Source organism: Cebus imitator, unplaced genomic scaffold (genome assembly GCF_001604975.1).
Source record: "Cebus imitator isolate Cc_AM_T3 unplaced genomic scaffold, Cebus_imitator-1.0 Scaffold664, whole genome shotgun sequence".
NCBI classification, from domain to species: domain Eukaryota; kingdom Metazoa; phylum Chordata; class Mammalia; order Primates; family Cebidae; genus Cebus; species Cebus imitator.
The window spans coordinates 451392-478818 of record NW_016107979.1 but is presented as its reverse complement, the minus strand read 5'-3'; the positions used below and the strand labels follow the sequence as shown (position 1 = coordinate 478818).

Here is a 27427-nt window from a genome sequence, read left to right as displayed (position 1 = left end):
CAGGCTGGAGTGCAGTGTCATGATCTCAGCTCACTGCAACCTCCGCCTCCCAGGTTCAAGCAATTCTCCTGCCTCAGCCTCCCGAGTAGCTGGGATTACAGGTGTGTGCCACCATGCCCAGCTAATTTTTGTATTTTTTAGTAGAGACAGGGTCTCACCATGTTGGCCAAGTTGGTCTCGATCTCCTGACCTCGTGATCCGCTTGCCTCAGCCTCCCAAAGTGCTGGGATTACAAGTGTGAGCCATTGCGCCCAGCCCCTTCCAGGCCTTTTAAAAAATTATTAGAGGTTCCTCTGCTTGTTCTTTAAATGTTGGGTTCTTTGTTTTCTGCTGTTGGCCGTTTTCACTCTACTAATTTTATACACTTGGTAGTTTCATCCATTCCCACCTCTTAAATTAATCTCCTTTAACCGGTAACATTCAAAGTCTTGTCTCTAGCCCAGATATCGTGCTTGCGTGCGCTCTCTCTCTCTCTCTCTCTCCCCCTCCCTCTCTCTCTCTCTCTCTCTCTCTCTGAAACTCCCGACTCATATCCAGCTGCTTCCGGGACCTTTCCACGGGGATCCCAAACGTATCTCAGAATTCTGAGTATCTGCGGAATGATCTATTCTTCTGCCTCTGAGTTGGCTGCATACTTGAGAGGAGAAATATTCATGTCTCCACCCAAGTCATTGCTAAAAACTGCCCTTCCAGTGACAGCACTCAAATCCAGCCCAAGGAACCACAGCCTGCCTGTCCTGGCCATGTCAAACCCAGCAAGCCCCAGATTGAACTGTCTTTTCTCAATATGTATTTTCTATGACCCCTAACCAGTGGAACCTAGACCTCACCCACCCATTACTACCAAAATGAGCCACATGTGGATTTCGGCTCATTAACAAGCACCTGAGCCTCCCTGCTGCAGCAGGTAACAATGGGCACCAAGATGCCCCAAAGCTACATGAAGCCTGCTGTGGTCACCTCTAGCCACCTCTGGTTAGCCTTAGTCACCCTGGAGTCTGTGTTCCCCCTCCCCTGCTCTGGCTCCCTCCTGATCATGTCCAGTGCCCATGAAGCCACTGCTGCCAGTGGTGTCCCTTCTGGGAGTGCCAGTGCCAAGAGAGGGGCTTCAGAAACCTAAAGTCCACGCAACGTGGGCTCCACGCAGAGCCTGTCCCACGCTGTCAATGCGCTGCTTATGGCCTCATCCAGTCCTCCATGCTTCCGGCCTTCACCACCCACCACCCAGGTCTCCACTTCCACCTAAGAAGCTGGGCTGGCACGTCATGCCTGCAGCATCGTCTGTCCCTCTCTCCCTGCTCCCCCCAACCAGGTGCCTCCCTCCCTCAATAGTGATCACAGAAAAACCTTCATGCACGTCCACAGAGGTGAACAGACACTCGAGAGGGGCGAAGGGGTACAGGGAAGGCATCTGCACCCCAGCTGAGCTACCCGCAATGCCCTGTTGCATGGCTAACCAGAGAGGGCAGCTCGATGTCTCCTCCATCAGGCCTCATACCCATCATCCCAAGTCTTGTATATCTCTACTGCCCCGCTGTCTCTTCCCTGCGTCATTCTCATGAAGGACTGGTGACTCCATCAGCCAGTTGCTTTGGAGTGTGTGTAACAGAAAACACACCTCACACTCACTGGCCCAGGTAACATGGAGTCCAGGGCAAGGTGGCTTTGAGGTTGGTCCAGAGACTCGCCAGTCCACACGAGAACCAGATTCCTTTCATCTCTGCACTCTGCTGGCCACAGCGTCGGCTTCATCCTGATGCTGTAAGCTTCACCCCATGGCTTCCGAGAGCCACGTGACCCCCGACGTGTGGCGCCTAGACCTCACCAAGCCATTACTACCAAAATGAGCCACATGCGCATTTTGGTTCATTTACGAGCACCCCAGCCCTCCTTCCTGCTGCGACGGGAACCAGTGATTTCCACTGCTTCCTTCCAAGAGGGCTGCCCGTGGTCACTGTTTCTCGTTCATATCTGGCAGGTGAGGGTGGCTACCTATCACTGTCTTCTAAGAGCAACAAAAAACTCCCAGAAGCCTCCAGCAGCCCTCTCCTCATGTATCTTTGGCTAGAACTGGGTCCCATGGCAAGGCACAGGGGAAAATCCATAAGCCAATCAGGCCTGCCCTGTGATCTGTATCATTTCCCAAAGTACATTACTGCTACCCCAGTGGGACAGGGTAGTGTGAACACGAGAGACAGAATCATCCACAAGGAAGCCAGTTCTCTTTCATAGCTGTCAGTCTAGAATTACCTCTTAATTTCATCCAGCCTCTCTAGACATTGTTTGATCCGGGAAGGCTCTGCCTTCTTAGGCTGTTACTTCAATGACCTGGTCAGTGGATGCTTTCATTCCAATGCAATTGGACCAGTGTCCACTGTCCTGGTGGACAGTGCTGGGGCTTTGTGTTTGCACATAATCTCAGCCCCTGATTTCTTGTTCTCATTCTTTGTTGTTCTCATCGGATGTCACCCCACTCAGTGGTGGAAAAGGGGGGGTACAGAAAAGTGAGGTTCTCAGTGAACGAATCATCTACCTTCGGAAGAGTGACATTGAGTTTGTGAGAGTCATGGTGCTGACTGGGAGTTCTGTTTTCTCATAACCAAGTACAGTACACTGAAGGCCTGGTTCGTTTTCAGTGTCTGCGTGAGACAAGAGGCCACAAAAGAGAAAATTCAGAGAGCCCCGAGTCTCCACCCTGGAGAGGCCCACAGCCCGCAGGAGAAACCGTAATGCCAGGCAGGGGTCATCATCGCCACTCTATAAATGACACTGTGTGATCACGCAGAGATAAAGATGCTCCCCATCTTTTTAGTGAAAAGAGGGTGCAAAGGTGCTCATGGGTGAGGAAGTGGGATAGTCTTTGTCAAAAATAAAACTAAAGTAAGAAATGAAAGATATTCAGTGTTTAGTAAGATAGTTATTTCTATCTTAGGGTTCTAAAAGGCCAGGCTGAGAGGTCAGGGCTGGACTCCCAGGCAGGGTAAGCTTGGAGGAAGTCTGGGTCTTGGGCTGAGAGGTCAGGGCTGGACTCCCAGGCAGGGTAAGCTTGGAGGAAGTCTGGGTCTTGGGTTGACATAAAAGGATGTTATTACTTAGAGATGATGCCAACAGCACATTTCTGCCAGAACTTCACACTCAGAGGAAAAAACATAATGGGGGCACAGGGATATTTTTTGAGATGTCAGGTTAGAAAAATAAGACAGACCCAATATAGCAAACATCTCTAAATAAGGACTGAAATAATTTTAGATATGCCAGCGAGCAAAGGCTGGGGACAAAGAGAAGGGAGGGGCAGGGACCTACTAAGCCATCGCCCAAAATACCCTTCTCTCTTCCTGTGCCGTCTGGCCTGAGGACCACAGCCTTCAGAAAGTCTTCTATTCCTGACCCCACCAGGCTAGGTCCTCAGTGCACCCATGGCACCTTGCCTACCTCTGTCATCACACCCAGGGGTGACACTGAACTCTGCTCCTCTCTTTACAAGTCTGTCTCCAGGACCGAGCCAGGGGCTTCCTCAGGGCAGGGATCAGATCACTTGAGCCTGGAACAGGGGTGCTGACTGGTCAAGGAATGACTTGAATGAATGAATGAACCAGTGAGTAAAAGCATGACGCTGCAAATAAGGATTAGAAGAGAAGGGGACGCCTAGTTCTATTTGGAGAGAATTGGGAGCTGGTCCCTAGAACTCTGCGGAGCTGAGGAGGAGGCTCAAGGGAGGCCCCAGGTTTCTTATGCCTCAGAAGTCACTGCTGCAGTCGGCGGCTGGCTCACCTCTGACCATCCCTGGTCATTCCACGCCTTCTCTGCAAAGTCACCCTAGAAGAAGGAAAGCAGATTTGTGTCAAAACATGCCAATTTCACTTAGTAAGATTTTAACGTCCTGGTAGAGGAAGGAAAAGCCTTTTGAGGTTCAGGGTTAGGAGGCAGATTGAGCCCCACCATGGCCATGCCAACTGCAGTCTGGAAGTTCAGCATCACATGATTTTGGATGCTTTGCACCCCTTTTTCTCAAGGAGGAAGGAAAGGAGCTTCAGTAATCCACTTTCTTGATGCCAGTGAGATTATCTATAATAAAACACCACCCCTTTCTCTGGCAAGACAGCTGTCCCTGGACCCCAAACTGACCCTGTGACCCCTCACTCCCTTGATATTTTTAGTAGGCTCCAGCTTCTGGGAGAATTCTTGATGCCCCAGCCACCGAATAAAAGTTTAATTTAGATGAAAACATTTTTCCTGATAAGCACTAGTTAGCTGTCTTTCCTGTGGTCCAGGAACCCCAAAGAAGTTTCCTTGATTAAGAAGTCCGTTAAGGCCGGTTGCAGGGGCTCACGCTTGTAATCCCAGCACTTTGGGAGGCCAAGGCCGGCGGATCGCTTCAGGCCAGGAATTGGAGATTAGCCTGGAGTGTGAGACCCCATCGCTACAAAAACATTAAAAATTAGCCAGGGGTGGTGGTGCACGCCAGTAGTTCCAGCTATTCAGGATCGCACCAGTGCACTCTAGCCTGGGCGATAGAGCGGGACCCTGTATCAAAAAAAAAAAAAAAAGGAACAAAAGAAGGCAATATATTATTTCTCAGCAAAATATCTGCCCGTCCCCACCTGCTCACAAGGCGCAGGGCGTACAGCCGCGGGTGACCGCTAGATGGCGGCGGAGCGCCTCTGACCACCTGGGTGGGGGGCGTGTCGGGGACGCTGCCTGGAGAGGGGAGGAAAGTTTGAATGCGTGGCCAGGTCCCGCAAGGAAAGTGAGCCTAGTTTATGGTGCTGGGATGGAATGGGAGCCCCCAGTAACCTGTGGAGGCACCTGAATGTTGACTTTGGCCAAATAGAAGGAGGGAGATCATGGCTGACTCAGGATTTGCCAAACCACAGCAAACCGGGAGAGAGCTGGTGGGTGGGGTGCCAATTTGTTCCCTCGTTGTCACCCGGTAGGAAGCTGACCGCATCCAGGCAGCCCTGTTCTCCAAGCACAGCACGGGAGATTTTGAGACTTGGGGTCAGCTTTCAGAATCGAGGACTTGAGGGTGGCGGGGACCTTACAGGCACTTCATCCAACCGCACCCCACTCCCACCCCTAAGTCAACCTTGAACCCCTTGCAAGGACTTGGGAAGTGGCTCCTTGAGCACAGCTGCCTACATGGCAGCCCATCTGAGATGTGTGGACAGTGCCCTTGGTCCCCCCAACTAGGGACAGCCAATCCATGGTGTGCATTACCACTGTACCCCAGGGTAGGGGTGGGGGGTTGCCAGGTGTATGGTAGTTCTTTCCACACCTCCCACCCCCTCTCCCCCCACCCTGAGCCCTTGCCACCACACCTGCTGTTTTCTGAGGCTGACGTTTCCGAGGTTGCAAGAATTCTGAGATTCTGGGACAAGCAAATGTCAAACTCTGGTGACCCCAGCTGCACACAACCCTCCTCCCTCTCTCCCTCCAAGGCGGCAGGGCTAACCTTTAGCTCTGATTGCAGAACTGAAGCTGCCTGTGTGGAAACTTCAAATTATTTAGTTCTCCCAGAGCGCTGGGAGAGTCACCTCTCACCTCCACCCTGAGACTTCTGGTTTCGCGGTGTGTGTTTGAGCCCTCATCTCTGAGTCTGTGCACTGCTGTGGCTTGCCCCCTGGAATCGGGTAGGGGGCAAGCTTAACCGAGCTTTTCCTGTTGTTCTGGTTCTCCCTGGGTGAGAAAGAAGCCCCACTCGCTGTTTCAGATGTTTGGTAAAAGGGTGTCCCTGCAGGCATTGGGTTGATGGTTCTCACAGGTCGAGATTATGTGTCTCTTTAGAGAAGTCATACGCAGTGAGCCTCTTTCTTTCCTGCCTTTTTTCTCCGCTTGTTTTGCCTTTTGAGTGACTGAGAACTAGGAACGCGTTGCATCATCAGAGTTCATATATAAGGCTGTAGGCTAGTTGAGGGTGAAGGCTCTGACCACCCTCATGGGTCCAGTACCCAATACAGTGCCTGGCATTTGGTGGGCATATGAGAGCCATGCCAAGAATGGAATGAATGTTAAAACTTACCGTGTTTATTCATCCCCCTCTAATGACCATGTACCTGAATCATCACCGTAGTAGATTATGGGATAAGCACCGTGTTATGGGTTTGACATATGTTAGTTTTAATATTTTGAAATTTCACAACAATCCTGTCAAAGCAGATATCTCCATTTTGGGGATTAGGGAATCAAGGCTCAGCAGTTGCACTCGAGTTCAGTCAACGTTGAGACTGGGATTTGGAGACAGTCGTTGCCATCAAAATCCAAACAGATGGAAAAGTCTGGCTTTCCCCACCATGACAACAGAGAAAAAAGGACTTGCTTTTTAAAGCAACGAGATGAGTTAACATTTGTGAAGTGCTCAGAACAGCTCCTGGTGCACAGTCTGTATCTTAAGTGTTTGTTTAATCAATAAAAATAAAGTCCATGTCAATGACAGAAGTTACATTTCAGTCAGCCCCATGGCTTTCTCCAATATTTTAATCATCTGAAATGTAGGAAAGGAAAGGGGAGCCAAGGAGTGTTGCTGACCACCAAAACCATTGGCAAAGTCCAGCTGTGACACCCAGGACACAGGTGTTCAGCATCACAGAACTGGCGTGAATGGAGCCCGGCGGGGCCTCAAATCACCCCATCCTGGGCTTTAACCTGGATCCTTAGATGATCTGTCAGTGAGATTCAAGGACTCCATGCACTCCTTGACATTTTATGCACGGTGCTGTGGTCTTGCGCCTTTTGGGGGTATAGGGGCATTGCTTGTCTCCACTGCTGGAGAGCTTTGCCGCCCAGAAAGCTTCTGAGCCCCTGGTCTAGCAGTCCCCTCCCAAAGGCAGAGGGACAGCAGCTAGGGAAGCCTGGGGCCCAGGCTTCAGTCTGGCTCCTGCTACCGCGCGGCTTCCAGACTTATTTTGATCACTTCCCTCAGCTCCTTCCTTGGGAACCTGAAGGATGAAAATCTCCAAGTAGGGCGGACAGGGTTAGCTAATTTGGCTGCCTTCAGGGAAATGGGCTGATGCCATGACTCCCCACTTCCAGTGAGCACCTTTTAGGACACCTTGAGAGTCTCCATGGTCCCCTACTCTAGCCACTCCCCAGCTTGCACCTCAGGAGACTCAGTGCAGTCACTCCCCTGCCCCCACCACGTGTCCTCCCCGCCACAGCCAGCCTGGCCGGCACTGCACCCCGATTGCACAGTGGATTGTGGGGTGGGCGGCCAGGCCCCACAGGAGCAAGCACATAGTTTTCCTTCCCCTTCCAGATTGGGGCTGTTTCAGTGCCACGCATGGGAACGCTGCCTGACGGAGCAGTGGCTTGGGCCAGCCCCTTCCAGGTCACCCATGTTAGATAGTGGCTCTATCGAACATGAAGGATCCGCCGGACGTTTGTCAGTTCATTTTCATATTCCAGAAAGTATTCTTTGAAATGTTTATATGAACACCTAAGAATATGAAGCAAAGCAGCAAAGGTACTCAGCCTCCCCCACCCCAGGATTTCTCTGAGGCCTCAAGAGTGACTACCTTATGGTAGAATGCTCATCCACCTGCCAGGACATGCCATCTGCTTGTTGGCATTTGCAGACTCTGGCAGCCCCAGCCGGCCCCCTAGGGCTGTCCCCTTGATACAGCGGCACCAAGACAGGACATTGGGAAATGCCTGCCCTCTCGTGGCTGTTCGGGGGATAACACCACCCTGAGAACCAGCCCCGGGGCCTTGATGGGCAGGTGCTGAAGACGGAAGGAAAGTGCCTCCTCTGATTAAAGAGTCAACGCTGATTTCCCCTTTGGCCCACTAAGCCCCTTGAGTCATTACTGAGCCACTCAGGGATCTTTTGAAACTGGTCACATTCTATTTTGCTGCTAAAATGCAGTCTCCTAGGAATGTCCGAGTCATCTGAATTTCAGGTGAAATTTCATTGGCAGCTTGGGATTTTGAAACACTGGTCAACCAAAAGCCTGCAGCTTCAGCCCAGCTCCCCAGTCCCCCACCAACCCTCCAGGGCCCTGTTCTGTGAGTCCTCGGATCTGCAGTCTTGCAGTCTAGTGCAGCCCTGCCCTCTGTCCCTGCTCTTCACAAAGGAGCCCAGAACCTACCTGAACCCTCTTCCCCCACCCACTCCCCACACACAGCCTGCATGCACCGTTTCCTGAATCCCAGCGACTAGCTCGACCCCGCCCCCAGTGGCCTTCCTTGTCGCATCCCTCTTGCTCTCAAGCTCCCTTTGCAGTGCCTCCTTCACCTTCTGGGATACCCGCTACCTCTTACTAAGCCGCCAGAGGCAGTTGCTGTCACCCAGAGCGCCTGGAATCTCATTGAAATGCAGACTCAAATTCAGCGTTGCATTCCTAAGACGTGCCAGGTGATGCTGACACTGCTGCTCTCTAGACCCCACTGAGTGTGGAGGACCTGGAACGGCGGGTCTCCACCTTGAGTACATGCTGGAGTCATCTGAGGAGGCCTGGGTCCTCCCACAGAGGGCCTGGCGTGCAGTGTGGACCCTGGAGTTTGTAAGAGCTCTCTTGGGTGCCCTGGTGTGCAGCTTGGGTTGAGATCCCCTGACCTGGAGGCAGACCCCATGGCTCCCTGCCTCCCTGCTCCTCGGCAGCCAGGCCTCACCAGCCACTGTGTCCCCTGGATGCTCTGGTTTCCCTGACAGTGATCTTCTGTCCTTGCACTTCAATCGAGTCCCCCTCCACGTGCCTTGCCCTGCGGTCGCCCAGAGCAAACAAGGAGGGCTGCACGAACTCACTCCCAGACTGGCACGGAGGAGGGGCGGGTTGCTGAGGGCAGAGTGTGGGCGGGGGACACGTGAGCTGGCATGGAAATGGAAGAACTGGACCAGAGCAGCTCGGCACAGGCTCCATCGTGCAGCTGCCTCGGGGTTCTTGGGTGCTGTGTTGGCTGTGGCTGCCCCAGCAGCATCTGCCCTGGGTGTCGGTGGGTGGCGAGCTATACCCACCGCTGAGGGGGGAAGCCCTGTCCTCCCCCCCGGCCCAACTCCTGGCTCCCCTGGTGTTTCTCATGCTGGGGGTACTTCAGGGCTGAATATAACTGAACCAGAAACAGTCCCTGTTTAGTGTACATTTCAACCATGCCTGGATCGCTCTCCCTGCACCCCCGTCAGCTTTGTCAAATGTTGCTTTCTCGCTGAGGCCTGTTCTGACCACCGTATTTAAAATGTCAGCTCATCCTTAGCCGTCCTAATCCCTCCACCAGCTCTGCGTTTCTTCCTTGCAGAACCTGTGGCCTTGTAGCAAGCCGTCACCTGCTGTGTTTGTCTGACCCTCTCTCCCACTAGAGCGTAGCCTGCCCAGGAGCAGGGATTTTTTGCCTCTCTTGATCACCCTGCCTGCCTAGCTCATGGTGAGGGCAGCACTCGTTTGACTTCCGGGCCGTGATCCCCTGCCTGGCGTTTGAATCCTGCCATCTGCCAGGTCCTCTGCCTGGCTGGAGCGTGCTCTGGTGTCAGGGCCAGGCCGACTATGGGCTGACTTCAGACCACAGGGAACTCCAGACACCCACCTGCGTCTCTTTCCCTTGCTACAAGTTCTGGGCGTGGCCCCCCCACCCTTTGCACCTGCGGCTTCCCACTAACCACCTGGACCCGGTGCAGTTAGTAAGTTTCTCTAACCAAAAAAAGAGAAAAACCAACATTTAAACAGCAATATACATTGTCTTTTCCTCCCTTGGAGGCAGGTCACGATCTGAGTCTCCTGTTTATAGGGAACTGAATGTACAGAATGCCTGAACACGATGCTTCGTTTCATTCCCTTCTCCCTTCCAGACCCTCCTCTGGGGTAGAAGGAGCCGTGTCTTAGGGATGTCCAAGGCACAAAGGTGAACAAATGCCCAGTGCCTTCCGTGGAATGTAAGGTGAGGCTTCCTGCTGGCCAGCCCAGGCAGACGGCCTGGCAGCTGCCCTTTTATTCATAACCGCCTGAGGGTGCTTGGCTCAGATTTCAAATGACAATGACATGGTGTCCGTTTTAGGGGCCACAGACACGGGAACTTTGGGGAGGATGTGGAATTGGAGCCGGTGTCTTTGGGCCCTGGAAAAGACCAAGCTAGAGCCGTGGGGGAGGAGTGAGCAGGCAGAGAGGGCAGGAGGGGAACTGACTTCCGGAGACACTGAGGTGGCTGGAGGCTGGGCGTGAACTTGGGGTGAGAAGTGTGAAGGATGAAAATGGGGCAGAAGGAGAGGCAGGAATGTCACATCACTGTGGGAAAAGAAGCAGGGAGGAGTAGGTGACACCAGAAGGATCAGGAGTGAGGAGGGTGGCCACGTGATGATAGCCAAAGATACCTTAAAATGCAAAGGCTCGTTAACAGACGGCCGTGCCGCTGGCACTGCTGTGGGCAGCAGCCTGAGGCTTGTGCGAACCTCCAGCCCAGCAGGGCCAAAGCTGTCATCTGAGCACCTGGCTTCCCTGGCCGGGTCCCTCCCCGCGGCCCCTCCGGGACAGATGGCCTTCTCATGTGCTTTTCCCCAGCTCACCTGGCTTTCTGCCTGCACCCAGGGTTCCCATCCATTCTCTGATCAAATCACAGCTGCCCTCACCAGGGGCCCTCCAGACCCCTTGGCTCTTGGGTTTAGGGCTGCCAGCTTTAGCAAATAAGAATACAGAATTCCCAGTTAAATTTGGACGTCAGATAAACAACAGTTCATTTTTTAGTCTGAGTGTGTCGTATGCCATGTTCAGGGTCTACTAGAAAATTGCTCATTGTTGATGGGAAGTTGGGATGTAAGGGACATCCTGAGTTTGATCTGGCAACTCTCCTGATCTCCTCCCAGTTTCAGCTTGGAGTTTCCTCTTGCTTGGGGAGTAGCCCCTGTGCACCTGCAAGAAAGCAGAAAGAAGTGGTTCTGCAGTGGACTTCAAAATGTACCTGCCGTGGGCGATGAAGGTGTTCATCCCTGGCCTCCCCATCTGGCCTCGGCAGACCACTCCCCTCCTGTTTTCTGCTTGTCCCTTAATGAGAAACCCTCTCTTTTGACCTGGCTGACTTCCTCATCCCTTGCCCCATACTCTTGGACCATGTGGGGTTCACATGGACCAGCCCCAACGAAAAGGGCCTCTTCCTCCTCCTCCTCTGCCTGTTGGTATCCTCCTACCTCTCTTTCTGGGAGCAGCTCCCCGAGTTTGGGGACTGAACACCAGCCTTTGCATTCCCCACAGAGTTGAGGATGGGGCCTGTCATTCCCAGAGGTGTTAGAAAATATTCAGAATGAGGTGAATAAGCCCAGCTTCCTGCCAGGTTTCTTGAAGAGCTGTGAGCTCTGTCTGTCCTTCCAGTGGCTGGGGACTCCTTCCAGCTTCCCTGGATGGACTGTGAGGGAGAAATCTTGAAGCATTCACGTTATTCCTTCCAAGAGAAGGGGATGCCTCAGCCCCCTTCCCAGCCCCGTGACAGGCCTGGGGTCTGCAGGAGGTGGGCACTGGCCCTCCTGGCAGCAGCTGCGGCTGATCGGCTCCCTCTGGATGGGAAGGGCAGGAGGTGGTGGCCCCGTGTTTGGCCTATCAGATAGTTTATCATCATGAATCCATTTCAGCTGAATTGTCTTTACAGGGCAGATAAATTCCCTCATTTAACTTAGTGGCCTATGAGTTCAGGAGCATTCTCAGGGATTACACATGGGGAGGAGCCTTTGCACGGGGCCCAGGGCAGCCAGAGGCAGAGGTAGAAGTATGGCCTCCTGGGCGAGTGCTGTGGCTGCCACTTCAGGATGCCTAGTTCTGAATCCTCAGCAAGGGAGGCAGGCAGGTCCTGTTGGTACCTAAACTACCAAGCCGGTGAGGTCTGACCTCAGCTCCCCCATCCCTGTATTCCCCAGGCCTCTCAGCAGTGTCCTTCTTGTGCTCCTGAGAGGACAGCATCCAGTGCCCTGTGGTGCCACCCAGCTCTGAGATTCCCTGACCCCTCCCACCTCCAGCCCTGCTCAGGAAGGCTTCCGTCCTCAGCGGCCTCGCCTCTGCTGTGATGTCCAGGATCATATAGTCACGGGTTGCCCAGAAAGTCCATGGGACTCTAGTCTCGTCAGATTCTTGCTCTGTGACAAAGGGCGCCACACAATCCAGCAAGTGTGGGAAGCCCTGATTCAGCAATCCCTTTGGGACCATGGTGATGCATAAGCGCATACTGAAGGCCCTAAAACGCCCCACAGAGAAAAATTCCCATTAAACTTCGTTGGACCCAAATTTTCCAAAACGTACCCAACCATGGAAACTTCTGTATCAAATAACAACTATGAACATTCTGTGGAACTAGTGTTCCACTCAGCCTACTTTGAAAAACAGGGATCTGGTTCAAATCTTTATTTTTATGGCCGTAAAATGGAAAATCCATTCAGTGATTCATCGAGCATTTGTTTATTTTTATTTTTTTTTTTTGAGACAGAGTCTCACTCTGTCACCCAGGCTGAAGTGTAGTGGTGTGTTCTCGGCTCACTGCAACCTCCGCCTCCCGGGGTCAAGTGATTCTCCTTCCTCAGCCTCCTGAGTAGCTGGGACTACAGGTGTACACCACCATGCACAGCTAACTTTTGTATTTTTAGTAGAGACAGGGTTTCACCATGTTGGCCGAGATGGTCTTGATCTCTTGACCTTGTGATCCGCCCGCCTCGGCCTCCCAAAGTGTTGGGATTACAGGCGTGAGCCACTGCGCCTGGCCTCATCAAGCATTTATTAAAGGCAAATTGAGATGTTCCCAAATGCCAGAGCCCATGTCACCGCGTTCTGAAATGTACAAAAATGCAGTAATAACACATTATCGTTCCTAAGCTGCACGTGCCATGTAGGCCGACCATCCACTAGTCCACCAGATGTCAATCTCATACCGTTTTTAACCTTGAGAAGACTGAAGCACAGAGATGCATGCGTTGCAGGTTTGCATATAAGCCCAGCTCTGAGCGCTGGCTCATGCCTGTAATCCCAGCACTTTGGGAGGCTAAGGTGGGCAGATCACGAGGTCAGAAGTTCAAGACCAGCCTGGCCAACATGATGAAACCCCATCTCTACAAAAATGCAAAAATGAGCTAGGCATGGTGACGCGCACCTGTAGTCCCAGCTACTCAGAAGGCTGAGGCAGGAGAATTGCTTGAACCCAGGAGACAGCGGTTGCAGTGAGCTGAGATCACACCACTGCACCCCACCCTGGGCAACAGAGTGAGTCTCCATCTCAAAAAAAAAAAAAAAAATGGTCAACTCTATTTCTTAATGAAACGTTTTCACCCTTGATGGTTCTCCCCAGCCTCTTGAATAAGGTTGTGTTTGGCCATGAAGCCTAGAGCCGGGAAGAGAGCCTGGAGGAGGGACGCTGGTGGGTTTGGGAGCAGGGCTGTGGCAGGGCCCACCCGCCTGTCCCCTCACATTCTCAGCCTCTCCTCTCCCCACTTTTGTCCCCGCAGGTCTAACTGGCTGAAGCCGTGCTGTGGGAAGAGAGCAGCCGTGTGGCAGGTATTTTTGCTCAGTGCAAGTCTCAACAGTTTCCTGGTAGCCTGTGTAATATTGGTGGTGATTCTCCTGACTCTGGAACTTCTAATAGATATAAAGCTTCTCCAGTGTGAGTAGCAAGAGAGATACATATGCCGATACATATGATGTCAATATTCAATGTGCATCTGCATTCATCAGGGGTCCCCAACCTGCAGGCTGTGATCTGCCCCCGCTGATGCTGCTGCCCAGCTCAGGCCCCGGGGCTCGTGGGGATGGCCACTGGGGGGAAATACGTCTGGCGGCTTCTCTTTCTGTCACCCCCAGCCTCGGTTTACCCCTTTCTGCCCAATGTGGCCTCTGCAGTCCCCTCCCCAGCATTCCATGATCAGAAACTGATGAGATGAAAAACGTTGGGGACCCCTGTATGCATTTTTTTTTAATTGCTCTCATTTGGAATTTTCCAGGTTGCAATTTTCTGTAGTCTAAAGAGAGTTCCCATTTACGGAGGCATCTCACCTTGTAGTAACTAATTATGACAGCCACCACAATGATGATGAGATTCCTGGTATTTTTGCCCAGCTGTGAGTTGGCACTGTGATTTCTATGTATCGTGATCGTTTTTAAAACGCTTTTCTGCACATGTGACACTGTGGTAACCCTGTGAGACGGGCGAGATGGATATGATCCCATTTATAGGCAAGGCAAACTGAGATTTGGAGACGTGAGATACTTGCCCTGGGTAAGAGGTATTGGAGCTGGGATTTCGAGGCACCAGGCCATTTAACTGCTCGTCTAGCCCTCCTCCTCTGGGCGTTTATCCTAGCTTCACGTTAAACGTTGTTTTCTACCTCTCTGTCCTGGATATCCCATAGCAACACGGCTGTCCGAGTAGGGGATCACCGCTTACCCCCACCAGGCCTACCCCTTGCAGTTTGTCACACAGAGAGGCAGGGGGCAGGCATCTTGTCTCTTGACTTTGGATAAGTGAGTGGCCTCTGGTACAGCTCCTGGTTCCCTGTATTGGCCTGACCTTAAAGGTAGATCCTTCAAGTGCAAATTTAAGAAGAGGCACAGGCCAGGTGTGGGGGCGCATGCCTGTCATCTCATTTGGGGAGGCCAAGGTGGGAGGATCGCCTGAGCGCTGGAGTTTGAGACCAGCCTGGGGAACATAGCAAGACCCTGCCTATAAAAAAATTTAAAATTTAGTCAGGTGTGGTGCCGCACACCTGTAGTCCCAGCTACTTGGGAGGCCGAAGTGGGAGGATCGCTTGAGCCTGGGAGGTTGAGGCCGCAGTGAGCCGTGATCATGTCACTGCACTCCAGCCTGGGCAACAGAGTGGGACCCCATCTCAAAAAACAAACAAACAAAATAAAATAAATAAATAAATAATAAAAAGCAAAAAGAGGTATAATTATCCATCCCAGAGAGATTTCTTTTCCTTCCGTTGGGAAAATCCAGGACCGTAGACCCAGTCGCCCCCAAACCCATTCCGCCGTCCTGGGCTTCCTTTCTCAAATGTCCCCAATTCCTTGACGGGATCCTGTGAACTCAGGGTCTGTCCAAGCTCCCTCCAAGGCACATGAGCCTTCTCTGCTCTCTGAGAGAGGATGAACGGTGAGCACAGAATTGCTTTTGTCTGATAAGCCTAGTTGGGTTTTATGCAGCTGGTGGCCCCTTGGTTCCAATTAAAGGATCTTCCAGCATAAAGTGACCGGTACCGGTTTTACACTCAACCTGTCTTCAATTAAACCATGTTGTATACTTTCCCTCCCACTTACCCATACTGTCTGCTTTTTATGAGACCTGACCATAACGGAGCCTTTCTTTCCCTGTGGCGGATTGTCCTGGGGCCCTCGGCTGCTCGGGCTGTGACAGGCATTGAGGAGAACTGAGAACCCGGCCGACACTGGAATTTTGCTTAAAATTAAGTATCCAGGAGATTGATTTTGGTGGGAGATCCAATAGCAGCTCATAAAAGGCATCTTAAATTCCATAAAACGCACAATCAGAGATTTATTGCTCTTCTAAAGCAAACCGTAAAAAAAGGCACAGGAATTCATTTGAGAAATAATAGGGAGAGATTTTATGTTTTCAGAATCATCTGGAGGTCTTCTCGGAGTCACGCGGGCCTCAGCCCCTTTGTTTCCCACAGGTATTCATGTGGCCTGACTCTGGGCTCATCTTCTAAGGGTCGCCTTGGCCCAAAGCCAGGGGGCCCCAGAGTCTCCCACCTGGAATACGGTTTTGCAGCCTCTTCCCCTGGCAACACTCTGTGACCTGGTTTCTACCCACCCCCAAGGTCTGCAGATCCCAGAGCTTCGGGAGAGGTTGTGGGTTCCTCTGTTTCAGTCTGGCCCTCCCCGCTGAAGCCACTGGGCATTTTCCCCCGGCTCTGGGGGGTTCTGAGCAATGTGCCAAGCAAGCCTGGCTGTAGCCCATGAAGGAGGCAGAGCAGGCGTGTAGCATTCCTGGCCGCCTGTCTCAGCCCTTCCCCAGTATCCCAGGGTATCCCAACAGTATCTCTTTTAGGCCTCTGGGGAGCTCTCTAGCCTCGGGGTGATCCCTCCCACCCAGTCTCCATCCGAACCCCCCAACCCTTGTCCTGGGCCTCAGCATCTGGCTTTTGGCCTCGTTGGCTGAAAATCGTGCCATGCCAGGGTTCGAAGGCTGCCCGTGGCTTCATGTATTTTAAAAGGGCTTTCCAAAGAAAATGCTTTCACTCTAAGGATTGGCTGGTGAAACGTGGGGCAGGAACCCTCAGGGGTGGATGGCTCCCCTCACTCCCCCTCCAGAACCTGGGGGAAAGTAGGGCAACATGGCAGTTTATCAGCCCCCAGCCCACCGGCTCTGCCACTCTAGGGAGGAAGGCAGACACCCCACCCAGCGCCCGGCTCCCCTGCCAGGCCACACTGCAGTCTTCTGTCTGAAATACCGTGGCCGACACCACCGTCTCTGCCACTCGGTTTCCAGAATGAAAAGCCACAGTAAGCTCACCTAGAGTCCCCTAACTGCACAGCGCTTTGTGGGTAAACTGTGGGCTGGATTTCTAAAAGCCCATCCAGCCTCCACCGAAGCTGCCTACACAGCCGAAAGCCACGAATGTCTTCATGAGCCCCCTCTAGAGGGCTGCTTTCCTGGAGTCCGGCTACAGCCAAAAGCCCACCAAAGACCAAGCAGGCGCTCAGAGGGGCGGCCTGTCGGGGAGAAGGAGGCAGCCCATTGGGTTGGAGGAAAGAACAGCATCGTTGGCTCACAAACCTCCTACCGCCTTCACTACAGAGCAGCTAAAGCTGCCCTTGCTCTTGGACACGATTTCCAGCAGATGTAAACATTCATGCAGGCGGGCCCGGGGGTCCCAGAGGTCCACATGGATGCTGCGAAGCCCCCCTAGCAAAGCACCTAATTCCTTGTTCCTAAAACTGGTCCTTATCGTGTGTGTTGCAGTTTCCAGCGCGTTCCAGTTTGCTGGTGTGATTCACTGGATCAGCCTGGTCATTCTGTCCGTGTTCTTCTCAGAGGTAGGTGGAGACTCCGGCCCTGTCACCTCCTCTGCTGGGTGAGTCCTGTCCGGGGGAAGTCAAGGTCCACTTCTTGAAACGGTGTCTAGCCTCAGGCCCCTTGCAAGCCCTTGAGGCTGCTGGCAGGAAGACGAAATACAGAGAGCTGAGCATTACGGATGCAGATGGTGCAGGGAGCCCCACCCAGCCAGGGGGATTGGCACAAGCAGGGGACCCCTGGGAGGAAGCCCTGAGGATGAGCAGGTGTTCTCTAGGTGAGGGGTGGATGACACTGGTGAAGGTGAGAGTGAGTGTGACGTCCAGGGGCAGCCAGTGTGGGTGTGGCCAGTAAGGAGCGGGCGGGAGGCGGGGCTGAAGCCAGGAGCTGGCACAGGGCAGCTGTTGGGACTCTGTGGCTGTGGTCCACAGTGGGCTGGACCCTTGGGGCCGAAGCTCGCAGAGGGCGGGTGGGGGGATGGGGTCACAGGGCCAGACTGTGGACTTGACCTGGTCCTGCAGGGGCCCTGGGTCCGACGGGGCCAAGAGATGTGCCTCTCCATATGGCTGCCAGGCTGTTTCCGAGGTGGGGTCTCAGGGAGCACAGCCCCCCCCCGCCCCACTATCAGTGTCACTGGAGTCAGCTGGTAGACCAAGTGTGGATGTCTATGGTGAGGGAAGGGGGGAAAGTTGACAGAGGTCCTCGGGGCCGGGGCCTGGTGCAGACGCTGACGTGTCTGGGCAGCCAGGACGCAGCACGTTCCTCTGTTTTCCATGGGGGTGAGTGGCACTTGGTTTGAGCAGTTCCCAGGCTTTCACAGTGAGATGCGCGCCTGCATGTGGTGTGGGAGGAATTGGCGTGGGCTGCTGCAGGCAGGGCCTTGTCCTGTCTGGGGCACTCTGGAGGGTCACTGAGGGACAGGACAGTTTCGTGTGGAAAGCTGTTTCACCTGAGAGCCTAGGACTAGCCTAAGTCAGCGGCCCCTGTGTCACTCCATCCTCAAGCCTCCCATCCCCAATGTGGGCGCACATTAGCCCCTGTGGCTCCTGTGGCCCTTTCAGGCTGGCCCAGCAAACCTGCGGGGAAAGGCAGAAATGAGTGAGGCGCAGCTCCTGCTGGGAACACACACGGCTCATGCCAATGGGAGCTGCCCCAACCCCGAGGCAGGGGCCTTGAAGGGAGGAAGGAGGCTGTGGGAGAGGGTGGTGTGGGCAGAGGCACTGAGGTAGGGAACCCCTGGAGTCAGGAGTCCCAGCATCCTCTTGTGGGTCCCCTCGAGCCTAGCTAATGGCTCTGCTCTCTCTCTCTCCCTAAACATCAGGAGAGAGCTGGGCTTTGGGTCTGAGTCCAGGTGTGGGATGTGGTGGGTGGGGCTGCAGGCATCCCAAGCACAGAACGTTCCCTTTCCCAGGTCTCCCCTCCTGTAGCCCACGGAGCGCCGGAGAGCAAGGGCCTGCGGCTCAGATGGAGGGGGCAGATCCCAGCACTGCCCTCCCAGGAAGGATCCTAACCACCTCCCTGAGACCATTGCCCTGGAGATGCCTCTGACTCCCAGAGCAGAGTGCCTGCTCCCCAGCTTATGGCCCCCATGTGGGTCCTGCCCTCCCTGGCCCTTGTCTCTGCCTGGCCAGGATTCCCTCCCACAAATACATGGGCCGTGGCCAGATGTCTCCTTGATGCAAACCTTGGAAAATGTGCCATGTGTGTGTGACTGCCAACAAAAATGTTTAATCAGTTGCTGCGGTTCTTCCCCTCTATCCCTCTGCTTTGGTTTTATTGGCTTTTGCAGAATTTATTGCCCAGCGTTAATTTGGCATTCCCTTCCTGTCACTGCCGGAGACGAGCCACCTGAAACAGACAAACCCCTGTGCAAAGGAATCGCAGCCTCAGAGTCCCCCACAGGCACCCGCAAACCAGGCAGGGGCTGGGGCCTCCCACCGCTGAGCAGGGAGAGCAGGGCGAGCAGGGTCTGCAGGCAGCTGGGGGGAAGGGCTGGCTCCATGGCATTGACCTTGTCCAAGATGGTGAGGGGGTGGAGCCAGGCAACAGGTGGCAGGGGAGACCCGCCCCTGCCAGTGCACTCTGCCCGGTGCGAATGGAGGGGCCAGTGCACGGGGACTGAGTGATGAATGAGTGAGGCACGGAGCCTGCTGGGAACACACACAGAGCTCACACCACGCTAGCAAGCGTGGATTTCCGTGGTCTTGCCGCGTGCCCAAGAGATCCGTGTCAGCACCCTGTTACTAGAAAGGTCTCATGGAGGTCCCCCGCCCCCGGAGGGTTTGGACACGTGTGAGCATGTCTATGCCCTTCACGATGACTGGGATGCCAAGTAGGAAGGGCCAGGGAAGCCCAGTGTCCATCAGGGTGGGTCAGCCTGCACCAGTGGTGTCTTTCCAAAAATACTGCGCAGGCAATGAGGGCAGCCTAGGGTTATGCGGCCGTTATGACCAAAACTGGACCCAGGGCTCTGGCTGCCTAAGCTGGTCTCTCATCCCTGACTGCATCCTTTGGAGGCCCTGAAGCTGGCAGGGTGGGAAGGGACAGGGGTCTCTGGGAAAGACCTGAGAAAGAAAGTCTGACTCAGCGATCACTCAGACCCAGGGTGACCGCACCCCCCTCAGCTGGGAGAAATGAGCGTCCCTCTTCAGGTCTGGCTGTTTTTTCCTGGTTAATACTTGGGGATGTGGCTGTGGGCCGAGGGTGGGGCGGCACTCCAAGCCTCCTCAGCCTTAGGGAGTGGGCATGACTCCACCGGAAATTCCAAGAAGGTCACCACTCAGGGCTCCTGCTGTCCTGGGCCTCTCCTGAGTGGTTCTCCACCCCTCCTCTCAGCTGAGGCTTAGGCCAGCCCTGGAAGGTGGATAGGACATTTTACGATTGTGGAACTGAGGCCTGGAGAGCTGTGGACACCTGCCCAGGGCCTGCAGGAATGGCAGGCGGGCCCAGGCGCAGAAATCTGGGTGGGTGGCCGGGCCTCCGCCCCGGATTTCGCCCACCTTGGAGCTCTGCAGGCTGCTCTGGGAAGATGGGCCACTTTGCTCTGCGCTGGCCCCAGGCCACAGAGCTAGGCCCAGAGAAGGGGAGCGTGAGGCTGGTTTGGGCTCCATTTGAGGACATCTGTTCAAACGGGCCAAGCTGTTTGACAGTGAGAGTGGGCGCCCCTCGGTCAGGCGGGCTGCGCAGGGGTTCCTGCGGGGATCCAAGCTGAGAGTGGGTGCCCGTGAGACTTCCTGGGCCCCAGCCTTCCAGGTCACATGGGGTCACTGCATGTCACGTGGCCCCGCAGCACCAAGAATAAGCAGAGCCTTGCAATCCAGATGGAGATTTGTGCAAACGTTCTTCCAAAGCACAGCCCGCCCTCGGCGGAGGCCAGGCCCAGCTGGCCACTTGGAACTGGGAAGCCTGCTGCTCCTCCCCTGAGACTGCAGCCATCCTTGGGGTCTCCTTGCCAAGGGCAGGCCACCCTGCAGCAGGGCCCAGGGAGGCCATGGGGTGTTCGGCCCATCCCTGGGGTCCGGAAAGGCCCAGGCAGCCCCAGCTCTTTCCCTGGGAGAACAGAAAGCGGGCCGTGGCTGGCCTTCTAGATGGGAGCCTCAGGCAGGGGCGGCGGCAGCTGCTGACTCCCCGTCCCTCTCTTCCTCCTCCTCCTCCTGTTGAGGTGAAATTCTCTTCAATAACCCTTTTACAGTGTACGATTCAGTGGCATTTCCTAGCCATGCAGCGACGTGCAGCCTTCACCTCTACCTGATTCCAAAGCACTTTCATCACCCCCAAAAGGAGCCCCCATACCCATTAGCAGTCACCCCGCCTCCCTCCCGTGCGCAGCCCCCGCCAGCTAGTAACCTGCCTTTGTCTCTGTCAACTTAACTCTGCCGGATATTTCATCTAAACAGCCCCGCACTATGTGGCTTTTGTGACTGGCCTCTTTTACTCAGCATGTTTTCTAGGCTCATCCACGAGGCACCACAGCAGACTGCTTTTTTTCTTTCTGAGACAGGGTCTCACTATCACCCAGGCCGGAGGGCAGTGGTCTGGTGGCAGCTCACTGCAGCCTCAACCCCCTTGGTCAAGTGATCCTCTCACCTCAGCCTTCCAAGCAGCTGGGATTACAGTCGTGCGCCACCACACCTGGCTAACTTTTTATATATTATTATTATTTTTTTTGTACAGACGGGGTTTCAACACGTTGCCCAGGCTGGTCTCAGACTCCTGAGCTCAACTGATCCTCCCCACTTGGCCTCCCAAAGTGCCGAGATTACAGGCAAGAGCCACTGCGTCCAGCCCGTTTTTCTTCTCTTCTCACCAGCATGAGACTAGTGACGGCGTCCAGACGCCACACAGATGTTCACATTTCTTATTCTGGCCTTGGACTTGGATCCTGGAATCCATATCTTCCTCTTGCCAGTGTAGTTTCACCCCAGGGAAAATTTGCCCAAGAGCAGATCAGCTTCTTAAGGAAGGGCCAGGGGTCAGCCCCCAGCGCCTGGTACCTGTGGTGGCTGTTCCTTAGGCCACCCTGCTCCCCTAAGCCACGCACCACCCCACGCCCCCAACCCACTGGTGGCAGTGTCGAGGGGCCACAGGCTTGGGGCTAGACCTGGGCCGCTCCCTTCTCGCTGGCTGGCGGCCCCATGTAGGGAAGGCTGTGCAGGCCACAGGGGTGTCCAGCCCCCATTCTGCTCACTAAGAGGTGAGCTGGGGATCTCCCTCTGCCTTTTAAAAATTTGCACAAAGCTGGCCAGGCACAGTGGCTCACACTTATAATCTCAGCACTTTGGGAGGCTGAGGCAGGCAGATCATGAAGTCAAGAAATCGAGACCATCCTGGCCAACATGGTGAAACTCCGTCTCTGCTAAAAATACAAAAAATTAGCTGGGCATGGTGGTGGGTACCTGTGGTCCCAGCTGCTCGGGAGGCTGACGCAGAAGAATCACTTGCACCCAGGAGGCAGAGGTTGCAGGGAGCTGAGATTGCGCCACTGTACTCCATCCTGGTGACAGAGCAAGACTCCGTCTCAAAAAAAAAAAAAAGCACAAAGCCAGCTTGTAGACTAACCACTACTTCCCAAGGTTTCCAAACACTAGCAGCCTCATCAGTCCCCTCCCCATGGAAAAACGCTGATTCCACTGAGGGGAGGGCTCGGCTTCAGGCAGCAGGAAGGGCAGGAGCCCTTTCTGCCATTTGACTGAGGCAGGGCCTGGACCAGGCGCAAGGGTTGGGACTTTCCGCTCTCCCCTCCCACAGCCTGGAGCCTGGATCCCTTCCTTCAGAGAAGTCAGCTCTTCCTTCCCTTGGAAGAGATGAGGGGAGTCCCTTCTTGAGAGCAGGCCTTGATCAGGAACAGAAGATGCGGGTACCTGAGGCGGAAGGCGGGGACCAGAAGGTTCACTTCCCACTCTTTGCACCTCAGTGTTTGCATCTCTCAAATGGCATAAAAACTTGCTCCTAGTAAATGATAAATGGCACCGTCGCTGAGTGTTTGCCAAGGCTCTGGCCTGCATCGCTCATCAGAGCAGCCTCCTGAAGGCAAAACTGGAATGAAGGAGGCCGAAACCCTTAGCCCCAGGTGGGAACGGAGGCGTCTGAAGCTGGGGATTCCAGCTCCCTCAGGTGCTCCTTCAAAGCCCTTTGCAACTTTTAGGGGCCAGCATTGCAAAGCCATGGGCCTTGGGGCTGGGGCTGGAGCTGGGGCTCGCAGGGGGCAATGCCTCATCATCACCCTGCCCTTTTAGTGAGCCACGTGCCTCCCTGAGCTCAGAGCAGCCCTGGAGGTGGCAGTACGAGGGGCACCGATCTGCTTTCGGTCCAGAGATCCAGCCAGGGTCAGGTGGTTAGTAAGGAATGGGTCAGAGCCAGAAAGAGGACCACACTCGTCTCCTCATCTCATGGCCTTTCTCCTCACTGCGTCTGGGCCTGTGGTGTGTTGGGATTCAGGGCAGGGTCGCCTTACACATTCCTGCGGTTCCGTTGGGTGCTCCAGGGGAGTTTGTTTGAAAAGCATGTTCCAGGCCTTGTGCTCAGAGTTTCTGATATCCTGGCTCTCCATTGGAGTCCAGGAATCCGTGTTTTACATCAACCCCCCGATGTTGCGAAGCGGGCGTCCTTGGCTGCACACTGAGAAGCACAGGCAGGCAGTGGGTTAGTCCAGCCTGTGTTTTCCAAGGTGTAAGACGGTGCTCCGTCTCTTGGGGGCAGGACAGTGAGGCTCTGCCCCTGCCTCCGTGGACAGTGTGTCTGGGGAGGGGAAGGATGCTGTGGGGAAAAGCCAGCAGGTGGGGTGTTTCAGACTCAGGGTCACGGTGACCTTGACCCTGACCTGGAGCCACCACGTCTCCCTCTCTGGCAGGAGCCTGGCTGGGAGGCGTTTCGGGACCCCTCTCCACAGCGGCCTCTTGCTCTTCTGTTTCCATGGGCTGAGCTAGGCAGGAAAGGCTCCCAGAGGAGGGGGCTTGAGCCAGGCCTCCAAGGACGGGTGGGGCCGGCACGGAGGGAAGGCAGCGGCCAGCATTCCAGCTGTTTTGTCTGCTTCCCTGGCACTGCTCTGGATCACAAAACCGTTCAGCCTCTTTCCTTCCTGCGGGGCACAGGCCCAGGTGTGCTGTCTGCCGCCTCCTCCTCCCGCTTAACCGCTGCTGGCTGAGTCCCCCGCCTGGCCGGCTTCCCCTCCCCTCACTCCTGGGCCCCTGCCTTTTCAGCTAAGAGTGTTGCTTCTGAAGAAGCATGGTGATTCCTCTCATTTGAGGCTCCTAAAGGCGTCGGATTTGTCTAGACAGAGGGTAGAATGGGGAGTTGCTGTTCAGCAGGTACAGAGTTTCAGTTTGGAAGACGAGAAAGCTCTAAAGGTGTGTGATGGTGATGGTTGCACAGCAATGTGAATGTGCTTCACGCCAGGCGGACACTTCAAAATGGTTAAGATGGTGTTTCGTGTTATGTGTATTTCACCACAATTTTAAAAGGAGAAGAATGGAGAGAAAGGGGGAGCAGTTGCCATAGCAGAAATTACATTTGCACCTGGTCCCATCCATCCCAGCCTGGACTTTTGCTTTGGGAGCCCCAGAATTGAGTTCAGGATAGAAGTGGCTATTGGAGCATTTCAGAGGAGACAGATACTAAGTTTCAATGTCAGCACAGAGCGGGTTGGGCAGTGACAGAAGAAACCATATTATTATGTGGTGTGTGTGTGTTGTGTTTTATTTTTTTGAGGTAGAATCTCTGTCATCCAAGCTGGAGTGTAGTGGTGTGATCTCAGTTCACTGCAACCTCTGCCTCCTGGGTTCAAGCAATTCTCCTGCTACAGCCTCCTGAGTAGCTGGGATTACAGGTGTGTGCCACCGTGCCCGGCTAATTTCATATTTCTGGTAGAGAGGAGGGTTCACCATGTTGGCCAGGCTGGTCTTGAACTCCCGATCTCAAGTGATCCGCCCGCCTCAGCCTCCCAAAGTGCTGAGATTACAGGTGTGAGCCGCTGCACCTGGTTGTTATGTGGTGTTCTTACACAGCTGAGTGCACTCTGCAGCGCCAGAAACCTCTGGGGCCAAATGTTGACTTCATTCCTGATTGCTGTGTGGCTGTGGGCAGCTTCCTTAACTTCTCTGACCCTTCCTGTAAAATGGGAATCACATGTGAGCAGGGCTGGCCCAGGGTCTGGCACTCATAGACGTATACTAGATGGCAGATATTATCCTCATAAATAATTGGAAGAATTGTTAACATGTAACCCACCTCTTTGGCAGAAGGAGAAACTGAGGCCCAGGGAGGGGATTTGAGTTGCCAAAAGCCACACAACTATCCCATTATTAAGCTATGATCTAAAGACATCATGGCCCCTCACCCAGATCTCTTCCCACTCCTTCGAGCTGTCTTGTGGTTAAGCATGGGCTGCCCATCCAGAGAGCGGGAAGTCATAGAGGAGTGGACATCGGCTGCCACATGCTCATCTCTGTACTCAGAGAAGGCGACCTGACTGTCCACCACAAGCATCCGCCTTCCCATCCCTTCACAGAAATCAAGACTGTCCGTCACGAGAAAGAGCTGGATTTTACCAGCCAAGCCTTTCTGTGGTGTAACAGCTGTGGGTCATGATCATCTAGGCAGCTTCACGGACTTTAGAAGGCTGGGCTTGTACTACAGGCAGGCAGGAGAGGGGCACCATCTGGCGTGAATCACTGTGAATTAAAGTCTTGTTGGCTCAAGGAAGAGCCTATAGACAAACACACCAGCATCTTACAAGACCAGCGTTTAAGAAGCTGCTTTGGAGAAAGATGTCCTCTTGGTGAGGAAACCGCTCCTGAAGGCAGTGGCATTCAGTAATTATGTATGCCAGGTATTAGGGATAAAAGAGAGAACGCAGACCAGGTCTCTTGAGCCTCCACTGGGGGGTGGGGAAGGAATCAGCACAAGGTACAAAGAAGTGCTGTAGGAGGGTGACACCCAGGGATCATGGGAATGCCCAGGAAGGAGGTGCCTGCTGAGCCAGGAGTGTGCAAGAGCTTCGCGGAGGTGACGTTTAAACCAGGGTCAGAAGGACAGGAAGGGGAAAGCCCTCCTGACTGAGGCACGGCCCAAGCTGCTGTAACAAGAAAGCCAAAAACACAGGGGCTTAAACAAGGCAAGATCCATTTCTCTCTCATGGAAGAACACGTTTCGTGGATTGGCAAGGCTGATGTGGTGGCTCGGGGCTCTTGGGGACCCAGCAGGTTTCTGTCTTGCAGCCTGGCCCTCCTTGGTTGAAGGTGGCACACCACCACACTCATGCACCCAATTCTAGGCCTTGGGAAGACAGAGGAGGAGGAAGAGGAGCCTAATTCATTTAAGGGCACAACCCAAAGTGCTTCTGCTCACTAGCCATTGGCCAGAATGTCACATGGCCACGCCCAGATGCAAGGAAGGCTGGGAAATGTAGTCTTTAGCTGGGTGGCCATGCTGGAGCTTCAGTTCTACAGGAAGGAGGGAAGAGATTTGGAGTTGCAGGGTGAGGAGGGGAGTCAACTGCAGCTTTTGCCACGTGCAAAGACAAGGCCATGAGAGCGAGAGCTTGCATGTTTGAAGATTCATAAGTGGTTTGCAGCATGACGGGGGTGGCAAAAGACCCAGGAGAGGCAGGCAAGGTCCTGAGTATCCTTCCGAGGGATTTGGAGTGTATTCTGTGTGTACCAGGAGCACTGAAGATGGTGTTGGGGGTTCCCAGGGGATGGTACAGAGGTGGGGGGTCCGAGCCTGCAGGCGCAGGAGCCAGCAGGAGGTGCGGCCACCAAGGAGGCTGGAGCTGGGGCACCTGCAGTGGGAGTGGGGAGGGCACAGGGCGGAGGAATGCTCAGGGACAGCAGAGACCTTTTCTTACTGCCGAACGTGCAGACTGAATGCTGAGCTCTGGAATATTCTCGGCTGGAGGCGGACCTGGAGAATAACCACTTTCTCACTTCCTTTCCGCAGACTGTTGTACGGATTGTGGTGCTTGGGATCTGGGATTACATCGAAAACAAAATAGAGGTAAAGACCAGTGTCCACCCCCAAGCCCCCCACCCAGCCATCCTGGAAGCTGGAAAGCTCATGTCCCGTCCATCCCAGGATGGATGCCATCAAAAAGCCTGGCTCCTTCTCCCACCCGACCTCTGTGGCTGCGCATGTTGGGTGGGGCAGGGAGGGGGAACCGAGACTGTTTCCAGCAAAGGAATGTCCTAAAACAGTCTCCTTGAAGTTCTGCAAAATTTTACAATTTCTTCTCAAATCGATTTGAAAACCTTTTGAAATGTGTTTTAAAACAAATAAATCCACCCTGAATGGAGAGCTGAGCGGGAAACTGTCAACGCTGCGTTTCCATCCTGCTTCCCACCACGTGGGTGGGGACGAGGTCAGGGAGGGCTGGCTGTCACTGGCAGTGCTGTGCACACAGGCCAAGGCAAGGCGGTCAGGATCTGCTACCCACCCTTTCCTCATATTCCAGCTTCTTTGGCTCAGTGCTGGGATCCCACACAGAGTGCCTGGCCCATGAAAGGCTCAGAACAAGGCCAGATGGGGGCAGGCTATGGAAGGCAGGGCCCAGGACTTCATTGTGCAGGCAGGCGTCCTCCTTGCCTAGCCCTGCCCCCTGCAGGGTTAGAGACTCTGCTCCAGACAGAGCTGAGATTTGGACCCGGGCTCCTGCTCTCCTGGGGAAGGAGGCACCCTGAGCCTACCTTCAGACCCTACCCTGCCAGGGAGGGAGCCAGCTTGGCCTCTGCCCAGGGCCTGGGATATAGGATGCAGGCCCCATCTTGAGAAGGGGCAGGACAGTCCAAGGCCATCTGAACCAAGGGCCGGAGATGGGCTGGGGTCACTTAGAGCGCAGAGTGCGCTTAAGACAACATGTAGGAGGAGGAGGCCCCTAAAGATTTAGGAGGGTCAGAAGAGGCCACCAGGGATGGGATGGCCTTCTGGTGGGGGTCCGGGTCACTGGAGAAGTTGAGTAACACCAGCTGCTTTGCCAGACTGACCCCTGGTCCCGGACACGCAGCAGGGCCCAGGG

The 27427-nt window shown here is 54.4% G+C and overlaps 1 protein-coding gene across 2 annotated transcripts in view; it reads left to right on the top strand.

Annotated features, from left to right (window-relative positions):
* The window catches only part of TMEM266 (transmembrane protein 266), a 141803-nt gene that overhangs the window by 79032 nt on the left and 35344 nt on the right, over nucleotides 1–27427 (top strand). For both annotated transcript variants that reach the window (XM_017518213.2, XM_017518211.2), the window contains exons 4-6: nucleotides 13397–13551; nucleotides 16870–16943; nucleotides 26356–26412. In XM_017518213.2, the coding sequence (XP_017373702.1) occupies nucleotides 13397–13551; nucleotides 16870–16943; nucleotides 26356–26412 (286 nt within the window). The remainder of the gene's footprint in view (nucleotides 1–13396; nucleotides 13552–16869; nucleotides 16944–26355; nucleotides 26413–27427) is intronic.